At 42.6% G+C, this 12144-nt stretch overlaps 1 protein-coding gene across 6 annotated transcripts in view; it reads right to left on the reverse strand.

Moving 5' to 3' along the window:
- Window positions 1-12144, reverse strand: part of ABCA4 (ATP binding cassette subfamily A member 4) — a 126562-nt gene that overhangs the window by 87734 nt on the left and 26684 nt on the right. For 5 of the 6 annotated variants that reach the window (XM_068540355.1, XM_068540356.1, XM_068540350.1 and 2 more), the window contains 3 exons: window positions 4230-4319; window positions 1674-1914; window positions 519-658 (listed from right to left, as the gene is read on the reverse strand). In XM_068540355.1, coding sequence (XP_068396456.1) covers window positions 519-658; window positions 1674-1914; window positions 4230-4319 — 471 coding nt within the window. Of the gene's footprint in view, window positions 1-518; window positions 659-1673; window positions 1915-4229; window positions 4320-4691; window positions 4714-12144 lie in introns of those variants that run through there. The other variant, XM_068540353.1, reaches the window with a different exon arrangement.

Genomic DNA, 12144 nt, shown 5'->3' on the forward strand with positions numbered 1-12144 from the left:
TCCCAGCCTCCCAGATTGACAGAATCTTATTTCTTAGTATCTTAGAGGTACTCATAATATTGATGATGCTATTGTCTCAGAACCTCATTAAAGCTGGATTTGGACTCCCTGTGAGCAAGTGCTCTTCCTCCCTTCCTCCCTATCTTTGTCTGTTCTGGGTAGCCAGGCTTCAGAGAACTGTGAACTCTTCCATTAGGGATAGAATTCAGGAAGTGAGGAAGAAAATCTCATTGTAGGCTGCATAGAGAGGGCAGGGCCAGGCAGGGGCATTGGTGCAAAGCCTTCCAATGATGTCTGTGGATGGGGGAGGAACCAAGAGTCCACTTAGCAAAAAGCAAACATGAGGCTCACCACCAGGAGGGCACAGTAAAAAATACAGACACACACGCGCACACACACACGCACACACACACACACACACTCATTCACACATACACGCACATGCATGCACACACACTCTCATTCTACTGGGTAGCCAGAGGAGAAGGCAGAAGGGACAAGACCAGCTGTGACCTTACGTTCTTCAGTATCCTGCGTATTGCGGGGGAATCCGGAGTAAAGAGGATTTTTCCCATCAGCAAAGGCTTTGCTGCCCTCCAGGCTATTTTGGTTAGAGGGTTTGACTCCAGGCTCTGGATCAATGCATTACAAAAGGTTGCTGTCAGGAGAGAAGGGACAGATTTTATAGAAACTCCCCGTTGCTCAGAGCTAAACATAGTCATTAGTGTGTTCAAATCACATGTCTCATTCAACTGTATGCTGGAGGATTTGACAAATAACCTAAATTAATAGGCTGTACCCCACAAATAACAAGCTCATCATTAGTAAGTAAAAATGCCACACTGCATCTCAATAAAGGCCTCATCAGAGAAACAAAGGATGGGGCTTGCCCTGTGGTTTTTTTTCTGTTTTAGAGGAAGGTTGAGAAGCCTGCTTATGATTATTGCAAGGAACAGAGGCCATTCTCAGATGAAAGGAACCGAGAGGCCAAACAAGGCCTCCCCTTGCAATCTCAGCTTTAGTCTCAATAATTTCCTTTCAATTAGCTGCTTAACTTCTCTGTTGTGTGTGGCTGTCTTAGGGCCCAGCCGCTTTTGGTGTGTGCCTTGCTGCTGCTTTTCAATTTTTAACTAGAGGGTTGCCCAGCTGCATTTCGTCCACACCCCACCCTCCTTTACCCCACAGGAGCCAAAAAAAATAGTGAAAGGTGGGAAAGATAACTTGCCAGCAACTTGCCATTTGGAACGTAATTCAGTACTACACACACGGATTTTCACTACATTGTGTTTGTAAAAACATCCCACAGCTATGTTTACTCTCCAGAGCCCTTCTGACCCCAGCTCTGCTTGCAACTCTGGGTTGCCTCCTCATTTATCTTTCTCTTCCTCTAGAACGTAACCCTAGTTCAATCAGATCAGTGGGAAATGTCCCTTCCGTTCCCGTTCCAAGTGGGTCTCAGTTATTTCCATGGCTCACTTCCAGAATTCTTTATGAGCACTGCCCGCTTCCTACTTGGGGAAATGGACTCTCTGGAAGGAGAAACCTCTTTGCCCAAGGCCCCTCAACAAGACCAGGGGAAAATCAACCCCAGGATTAATTTCACCTGGAAGTGTTAACCCATCAGCTTAACCAACATCAGAAGCCAATTTATATGCAGGACTTAGAAAACTTACTTGTTCTTTTGTCATAAGAATAGATAGGATCTTTCCTCGTGGAGTCAATCCCCAGGAAGGCTTTATAGTTATTGTCTTCGTACCAGTTGAAGGAGAACACCCGAGAGCCTCCTCCCTCTGGGTAGCCACACAAGAGGTCAGACAGGGTGCCCATCAGCTGTGTGAAGGTCTCTGGACCGCCAGTCTGCACGAGTGGCCTGGTCACCCACAGCAAGTCTTGAACACTTGGTCGGTGGATGAACTGAGAGGCAAGGCAAAGGCTTCAGGTTATGCTAAGGTAGTCAGAGTCACAATCCACTGGGAAGTCAAAGCTCCAAAGTTTGGGGAGACCTTGGCATAGGCATTTGATTTCCACGTTTAAAAGAAAACATATATATGCTTAGCAATCCTTAATCCAGCTGTGAAATAAATTCTACTGCCGTCCACTCAGGGCCTAGGAGGAAACTAGGATGAGCCTTAAAGAAAATAAAAGAGTTAACCTCCAAAGTATTTCAATATTATTTCTCTTTTCCAGTCCATTTAGTTTGAATTCCTTGGGAATGTGTCCTTGGGGAAACACAGAGAATATTTCTCTATCAGTCAGTTCTTAGGTTCTGTTATCCCACCAAGATGGAGCTACTGGAAAACTGGGAAATAAAATAGAGGAGTAGCTCTGTCCTAGAAAGGCAAAGTCAGGGCAAATTTCTTTGGCCAAATAGTTTAGAATTTAGCTTTCTATATTTGGAAAATTATCTTCTTATTAGCTTAGTTTACCAAATGTGAACTCTTCCATTTCCCTGAAATGTGTGGCTTGTGGTTTCTTTTAGTGTTTGTGTGTGTGTGTGTGTGTGTGTGTGTGTGTGTGTATTTATGTATGTTTTAAGATCTAAGCAAATATAGAACAGATGAAGTCTCCATTCTTGGGAAAACTCTCTTTAAATTCTTCACCAAACTAAGAAGAGGCTGGTGGTCATCTCTCCATATTGGTACCGGTGGCACTCAGTGGCCTCGTTTTTTGAAGGTAGATCTAAAATGCTGAGAACTAAGTTGAGGGCTGCCAGAGTTGCCAGGGTCTCAGTTCCCATAATAAATACCATTTGACTTTAAAGGAAAATACAAAATAAAAATCATGCTACTTTTATTCCCAAAACACACTTGGTTACTCATTCTCAAAGGCACTTGGGGATTTAAAAAACCATTAGGATTCAAACAGGTGAGACTGAAAACAGTTCTCCCACTGCAGTAAGTGATGTTTACCTGTCATCTCCTCTCTGTCCACATGCCAACGCTTGCTCTCTGAAACTGCTGAGCGCCATGTAGAATCCACATATTGAGTCATGCCTATAATCACAGTCTAGGCTTCAATAAAAAAGATGGAATCTCAAATTGCTTCAACAACAGTAAGTCTTACGACAGTCTTGTAAGGGGTTATTACCATTATTATGTTGCTCATTTATTCAAAGCGCTCCGAGATGAAGGGGCTGTTCCAGAGTCAAATAGTCTAGTATCAGTTAACATAAACTGGGCCATCTGCTTCAACCCAGTTCACGAATGCTAGACTTGCTATCTAGACAGGCAAGAAACCTTCTGCAACTCCCACATGGAATTAAGAGCTTTAATATGTTTTGGAGATTTAAAAAAAAATTCTCTATCAACTTCAACCCTATTATACTGATATGAATTTTTAAAATGCTTATGAAGAAAAGAATGTTAAACAGAGACTCCCCCTGCAGCAGGTGGCCATCAGTATATTGGGCCCTTCTCTAACTTTCCCTGCACGGCACTCTGCCCAGGCTGAGCTTAGTTTTATGAGGACAGATTCTAACCATGCAGTTTTCCAGGTTGGCAAAGCCCAAGTCAGCTGAGAATACTGGAGGGGAAAAAAAGTTTGGGGAAAATTATATTTCCCCTTTTGCCTCTCTTTCATAATACTCATTACACTTGAAGATAATTGTTCATTTCATATCTCTCTTCCCTGTTGGACTATACATTTCACAAGGCAGTGACCATATCTGTCTCTTCATCATTATGACCCCAGCACCTCTCATCTGTTGAGTGGAGAATCATTTTCTATATGGGCAATGGCTTGGCATTTGATTAATATGTGCACATCTTTTACAAAACAACACAAAAAAGTCACTATCTTTGTGATGAAATGAGTATGTAATATGTATGTAAGACACTTAGTGCCTGTAAGCACTGTGTAAGTGTATGCGATTACTATTAATGGTATAGATTTATGTGGATTTTAAGAGCATAATAGAATATTGGATCACATCAGAAAGAGTGGAAAGACTTAGATTCAGCTGTCAGTCCACTGATAATCTGCTACACCAGACAGAGTGTTATTTCTTTCTAGGTGTGAAATTAGACGAACAGTTCCTTTCTTGCTGCCTCCGACCCAGGAGCACAGATAATTAAGGATATGAACAGGTATTTTGAAATTGCTAGATGGAAAGATCAAATATATTACTCCTTGAATAGGTCTGAGGTACAATTAAATTATTTGACATAATAAGTGTGATAAAATGGTGGAAAGATATAATGAAATTATATTACTACCATCAAGCCACTTACTTCTTGAATTCTTGGCGACATATCAGATAATATTCTTCCCCAGGATCTCAGATTGATACCTTGAGAACTGCTGTCCAGGAGTCTGGGAAGCTGTAATTGATAGGAACAAATATTTTAAAAAATATAGTATATATATATATATATATAGTTCTACATATATACATGGGTGCTATCTGATCTCCTGTATGCTTGAAAAACATTTCCTCCCTTCTTTTTGATCACGGAACCTCTTCTGAAAAATTGCTTTCAGAAACAAACTTCTTTTGTCTAATCGAGAAAATCAAAGGTTCTTATTCTCAGCCCTGCTGAGCTAGGCAATCACAAATAGTTTCATGGTGACATTAAATACACCAAAGTGATTCTGATTGCTGGTTTAGCAACACCAGACAAGGCTCCTGGAGGCAGGAAGACAGAGCACAGCTGCTGGGGTGTAAAGGAAGGCCACGTGCAGAGGGTGCCCACCTGTTCACCTCGGGCTTCCTTGTCATTGTTGTCCCTTTATGTCCTTTCCAGACAGGTTGTGTCTCTTCCTCTGTTCAGCACCACTCTTACGGAAGATTCGGCCAACTCCAGAACCTTTCTTTTTAAAGCTGCGGCTGGCAGCCTTAAAGAGAGAGAAGTTCCCTTGCAGATTCTCTAAGTGACGCCAGTGTTCTGGTGACCCCAGGCCCACGCGGCAACACAGAGCTGTTTGTGCGTTTTCCACCGCGGTGGGGAACGTGGAAGTTCACAAGCTTGCTGGCTCCAAGTCCCAGAGCCTGAGGTGAACACCTTGTTTTCCGGAAATCAAGTTCAAGTCCTGAATGAATAACTTCATTCTTTACAGTTTCAAAAATGATTGAATCACCGAGTCTGTTTTTTAGGACTGAATTCTAACTTTTAAGATGGTGATTTTCAAACTCAAGTGTGCATCCTGAGTAGGCCTTGAGCGGATCTTCATTTTAACAAGCTCAACATATAATTCTGATTCATGCATTTATGGACCACAAGCCACAAGCCTTGCCTTTTTATTTGCCAGTGTGGCTCTCCTTAATGATGGGTGTACTGATCTAGCTGTGGCAGAGCAGAGAAGCAGGTGGAGTTAGGCTTTGAGCAGCCCAGCCTCCTATTTCTAGCTGTGGTCCTGCTCCCCTCTCTCCCGGCTGTAGGTGCAGGAGCCCTCGTATTCTCTCTGACTCTGAACTGAAGAATAAGTGTACGTGCACTCTTGGAGCATCAACATTTCAGGCTTACTTTCTAACTGTAATAATGAAAGGCTTTGTTACATATGAGAGCTACAAAGCAGACAGGTGGAGAATTTTCTAGAGGAAGGAGCAGCAAAGCCACCATTGAAACTATACCCCTGAGAAGAGTCTTCTCTCCTTAACCTTAACACTGGGCCTAGGCTTTGGTCTTGCCATAGTCTACTTTTCAAACTCCTCGAAAATAGCTTCAGTGTATGTTGGGCAAAGCACTTTAATTGCCGAGAAGAACAGGTAGGAAGGGAGAAAGCCAGCAGGTAAAAATGTGTGCCAATGGCAAGATATCACTCAGTCCTGTTGACTCTCCCTCCTAGCTATCTCCAATAAGATCTGTCACAGATGAAAGGGGATCTAAGATACACATCAATTAAAATGCCATTGTGGACCTTATTTTGATTTTGATCTGAACAAACCAGCTGTAACGATCAGAGGGAAAGTGAACATAACTGGGTATTAGGTAATATTGAGGAATTAATGTTAATTTTGTTGGGTGTGATCATAGCACTGTGGTTTTGTTAAAACAAGTAAGTTTTTATGTTAGAGATACATAGGGAAGTATGTGAGGATGAAATGTTGTCTGTGGTTTGCTTTAAAAGACTTCAGGGAAAAAAAGGAACAGAAGAAACAGGAGTAGCCAAATGTTGATAATAGTTGAACCTGGGTGATGGGTACATGGGGGTTCATTATATTATTCTCTCTACTTTTATAATTATTTCTATTTCAAAATTTTAAAAAAGTTTATTTTTGCATGCATAAATGGATAAATGAACGAATGAACGAATAAGTCAATATTCTCTCCTCTCTTTTTTCCTTCCTCACTAGACTGCCTTTGCTCAGGCTCTCCTTGCTTCTGTCTCAGAACATTCTATCAGAACAGCCTTCTTCCTGTCCCCTTGCCCCTAGTCTCCTTCCTTCCAATGTACCCTCCACACTATAGCCTGAGTTACCCAACAGCCCGATCCAATCATGTCACTTCTCCTGCACAAAGATCCTCCATGGCTCCCTAGTGCCTCCAGGAGAGAAGGTCAATACCCATGCTGGACACACCTGGCCTCTCGTGAGCTGGTGCTTGGCTCCCTCTCTAGCCTTCTCTCTTGCTTCTCTTACGGCATCCAGACTTCATTCTACATTCCCTAACGTGTTGGTCCCTTTCTCATGCCTCCTGGCTCTGCACATTGTTCCCCCTCCCCGCCTTCTCTGCCTGGTAAAGTTTTCTTCATTCTTCAAGTCTCAGTCCTGATACCACTATCTATGTGAAAGACAGCGTCCCCACGGTAGAGTTAGATGATACTTCTTTATCTATGCTTCTTTGCTTGCCCTTGCCCTGTTATGTTCTTTTAAGGTGTCCTCCTTTTTTCCTTCCTTGTACTCTTCACCACTGGTAATTATTCTACTGTTTATGTGTTATCTGTCTCTCTTATTAGATTCTAAGCTCCATATAGACAAGAACTGTGTCTGTGTGCTAGGCACATAGTAGACATTCAGGCACATATTGAATATGATGAATGAATGAATACTTATATTCTAGCAAGAAGCAGATTGACTATAAATGTTTCTATGCCTGATACTCCATGAAATGGTATGCTCATTAAGGGCAGTGTATTAGTTAGGGTTCCCCAGAGAAACAGATCCAATAGGATGTATATAAATAGGAAGAGATTTATTATAAGAAATTGGCTCATGCAATTATGGAAGCTGGCATATCCCAAGATCTGCAGGGTGAGTTGGCAGGCTGGAGACACACAAAGAGTTGGTGTTTCAGTTTGAGTCCAAAGGCAGAAAAAAACATCAATGTCCCATATCAAAGCCAGTAAGGCAGGAAGAATTCTCTCTTACTTGCGGGAGGGTCTTCCCTCCTCCACCCCTTATTCCCACACTTCTTGGAAGAACAGTTCACATTCAGTGATTCATTTCCTCACCAACACTTCCCAGTCTTCCACCCGCATCATCCTACTAAGATGCTCTCACTAGAATTCCCAGTTTTAAAGTCTAATGGATGCTTTTGGTTCTTGTCTGTTCAGACCTCTCTGCTCTTGACACTTTTGGTCATGCTCTTTACCTTCATGACACTCATCTCACCTGGTTTTCTCTGTTCCCTCCCTGCCTTTCCCACAAGCTCTTCAGCCTCCACTTTCCCCTTATATGCTGAGATTCTCCACCTCCACACCCTCACTCTTCTCATTCTGTACACTCTCTCTGGGTTTTTTCATTCCCTCTCTCATTTAATCTGCTACTTTTTTGTCGATGACTTCTAAATCTGCATCTCCATCCCTCAATTGTCTGTTGGACATTTGCATAACTCCAACTTGTCCTGAACTGATCACATCATCTTCTCCCAAACCAGCTTCTGTTCCTGGATGCCCTTCCTCAATTGGTGGCACTGCCTCCTGCCCACTCACCAGAGCTGGAAGCCTGAGTGTCATCACTGATGCTTCCCCATTCCCATCCCATTGTCAAAATCCCCAGCCTGGTGACTTAGGAGCTGGTGTTGGGTCTGAGTTTGGAGCAGGATGAGCCTTCAGATTGCAGAGAGGGGAGCAAAGAGATATCTGAAAGACCACCTTAGGAAGAAGCTGGAATCAAGGAATGGAGTCTAGAGAAGCTGTGCAGAGAAAAACAACCAGGGTCCTAGACAATGGGAGGTACCTAGAGGGACTAGAAACCCAGAGGCACAGAAAATAAGCAACTGTCACACTCATGTGTCCAGAGAGATTGGACAGCAATCAATCAGTCACAGCTCCTATCGCCTTTAATTACTTTCTCATCTTTGTGAGTTTGTTGTCTGCTTTCCTCACTTGACTGTGGGCTGGAGATTATCCATGCCTATGTTTTGCCTAAGTGGACATCTTCTTTCCATCCCCTCTCCTTCATCTCCATAGGCTCTAGGCACACTCTGGCCTTAAAACTCCATCCTGCCTCAAATTCAACACATTAAAAGCACCTGTGTCTCTATCTATAGCTATATGTACCTATATCTATATATTGATATAGATAGGTAGGTAGATAGATAGATAATTTTTTAAGGTTCTTAATTTTGCTTTTGAAATTATTTGACCTTGACTAACTCATTAAATGAATGATCTGGTACAATTTCTCAGCAATCATTGCAAATACTTAGGAATGTTTGTAAAGGGAGAAAACCTGAACTATAAAACAGTTTTTTTAATTTAAAATTTCATGAATATTAAATTTAACCAAAAAGTTGAATAATATTACCTTTCTTAAACATTCAATTTAATGTTTATTAATTTTAATTCTAAAGCTTTTTCTTTGTATTTCAGAGCCATAATTTTAAAATTTCAATTCTTAAACATTCTTGTAGGCCTCTGAAAACCCTTTTTCCCTTAGGTACTACGCCTATCATTTTAGGGCCTAATAGATAAGACAGCCAACCTACCCCATTCCACCCCATCCTCACCTTACCCCTACTGGCCATAGTCAACTCATGTGAAACCACCTCACCTTCTCCAGAAAGCCTTCCTTCCCCCACCGTCATGCTCTTCCTGCCCTCCTTATCCATGGGGTAGATGCCCCTCCTAGCTGCTCCTATAATCTTCAGTGCATTTATTTATCACTTTTATATTGGTTTGCTATTATTTTTTAAGATATTTGTCTTTCTACTACACTGTAAACTCATTAAGCATAAGAATAGGCTTTATTTTGTTTTTATATCTTCAGGGTATGGTACACAGTAAATGCTCCATAAATATGTGTTGTATTACTTAATGAGGAAATAAATATACTCTAGTGGAAAAGAGACGGAGTCTATTGTGATTTTACATTTCATGAGAGATGTTTTTACAAGGTATGATGGTGACTTACAGGAAGGGGGTGGTCAGTTCCACCTGGGGATGGCGAAGGTGACACTTGGCTAATGTTTGAAAGAAGACAAGGTGATGATCATGAGGATGAGGGTAGTATTTGTGGACAGAACGGGAGGACCAGGAATTCCAGGTGGAGGGAGGAATGTAAGGAGAGATGGCAAGAGAGACTGGAGAGACAGCCAGATAAGAATAAGACCAGAAATTTGGGGAAGAGGGAACAGGAGGAACAACTGCTTGAGATGCATTTGTGTGTCTGGTTAGCATTTTCTTTTTCAGTCTTGTTAATAATTTAATAATATTCATTATACAAATATTTACTGAGTTCCAGCTGTGTGCCGGGTACCATAGCTGCAATGCCTTTCCTAGCTCTTTCCAGTGGAGATGGTAAATAATGAAGGTCTTATACTCACACTTTCGTTTTAGATACCACCTACATCTCAGAACAGTGCCCGTCCCCCCAGGGAACACTTCATACGTATCTGGTCACCAATTGTCTGACTGATGTTGCCATAAATTATAAAATAAATTTCCCAGGGCTCCCTCTCCCATTATCTATTCAAATTCGCATGGACTGTTCTTGCCAAAAGAACCGGAAGGGACTGTAAATTTATTTGAATGGAAATGTGAAACCATTTCTGGAAAAAAGGTCACAGACCAAAATGGCAAGTATCATCACTCACACACACGCGCGCGCACACACACACACACACACACACACACCACTGCTTCCTATGCCAAATAAGTTCTCTTAATTTCCCAAACAACAAGTAACCCTTCCATGTCACGACTGGCCTCAGCACTGCCAACCCAAGTTCAAGGTCTGATTAGACCCTGTCAGGAAGGAAAATTGGATATACAAATAGGGCTCTTGAAAAGGTATGTCTCTATCACCTCCCATCAGCTATGGTTGATTTGAGGGGTCCCTGGGCCTTGATCCAGTACTTAAGAAATGGATACAAGGTCCTAGACAGTAGCCAAGAAGATTCTGGCTACATGAGGTCTCTGGGTTCCCAAGGGACAAGATACATGTCTGTCCTTTGGGACTGTGTAATATTTTTTCCTAAGGCAGAATAAGGCATATTAGCTACTAAAAAAGTCTTGTTTGAGCAATTCTTGCTGATGCTTTGGATCCAATGGGTTAATCAAACAGATGTCACTCTGCCAGCACACAAAAGGAATGTTTTATGAGTTGAAAGTTTTGTTTTACTTTCTCTGATTCAAAGAAGGCCATCTGGAAAACAGTATTGATTTCTAAGTTGAGGATCTATCTAACACAAGGGTAAATAGGTAGCCTTGGGTTAAAAGTGTCTTTATAGGGATAATGTGGCCTCCGGGAGCTGGTGGAAGGCTCTGGAGTAAGGGATGAGCTGCTGCCTTTGAAGCACCCAGACAGAGGTGAAGAACAGATGAAACGGTGGACAGACAGTGAGGGGCCCACTGTGTTTAATTGTGGGCCGCTACAGGAAATCCAGATTTATCCGGTAGGGAAGTTGTTGCTAGGCAACTGGAGGAATGTAGATTTGAAGCATGTTTGCTGCAACCTGACAGTTGTGAAGCATCAGATGAAAAGAGAGGAAGCTGGCTTCAGTGGTGAGGGGGCGACCAGGAGGGGACACCCTGAGTACCAGGAAATGCGTCAGGAGTGGAGAATTCAGACTAAATCACTCAGAGCAGGGGGGAAATGCCAAACTGTCTCTACCGGGAGAGGTCACAGAGACATGCTGTTTCCCAGGACTGGAGGGGGCAGAGAGTCTGAACGAGAGGGTGGGCTCTTGAACAGACAAGTTATGGGACTTTTTTTGGCTCAACAGAAACTGGGCCTTTTTCTCTCTGAGGTGACTTCAGTCTTGGTATTTGTGGTTGATGAAAGCAAAACTGGTTTTGGAATCTATGGGAAGTCAAAAGGCGACCCCATGAGATAGACCTCTTCCTAGTCTGAGGGTCGGAGGAAGGAGAATGTCCCACCTAAGTGTTTGAGGAGGACGCTTCTGGGAGTGGAGCAATGGGGGCGGGGCACAGTGGGGCCCTCCACAAAGCAGCTGCATTCTTGTTTCTGGAAGAGCAAAAATGCTTTTTGTTTCAAAGCACTTTTCCAACTCTTCTCTAATGTGAATTTCACCACTGGATCCCATGAGATACATGGAATAGGTTTTGCGATCTCAATTTTACAGATGGAGAGGCTGAGTTCCTTTTCAATGACAGCAAGAAAGGAGCCAGTGCAGAGCCAGGACCCAGTCCCTGACCACCAGGAGATCTCTGTGGGCCCCAGCTGGCTGCCCACCCTCTGGTCCTCTCACTACTGGGTCCTGTGCTCAGGGGAGAAGCTGATTACTTCATAAGGAGAGTTAAGGAAGAATCTGTGGCTATATTGAGAGCCTTTAGGAAAGGACATATATTAATGGTAAGTAGGAAAGAAATTTTAACGCAAAAGCTCTTAACTTGGGGTCTGACCTCAGAGGCTCCAAGAGCCCCACCTTCTGTGTGTCTGTGTGAACTTACGTTTCTCTAGGGAAAAGGTTTAGAGCTGTTGTCAGGTTCTCAAAGGCAGTTCTAATCCATAAAAAGATTAAGAACTACTGTTCTGGAGAGATAAGAAATGTCAGAGGCCAAAATCCTTCTTTAAACCAGTTTACCTTGGAGAAAACCGGATGCCTAACATGTTGGTGCTCAATCTACAGCTACTGAATAAAGGCCAGAACCCCAGGACCCATTATCCTAAAAGCAGTCTTTGTAGGGGCCTGTTCGTGTTCTAAGTGACTTTAGTATTGACCTCTCAGTCTTTTTTTCTTTTTAAATTCATAAAACAGCATCTGATCTGGCATGAAAATGAGCCCTAGCCTACTCATGCCT

This window comes from Eschrichtius robustus, chromosome 3, assembly GCF_028021215.1.
Source record: "Eschrichtius robustus isolate mEscRob2 chromosome 3, mEscRob2.pri, whole genome shotgun sequence".
Classification (NCBI taxonomy): domain Eukaryota; kingdom Metazoa; phylum Chordata; class Mammalia; order Artiodactyla; family Eschrichtiidae; genus Eschrichtius; species Eschrichtius robustus.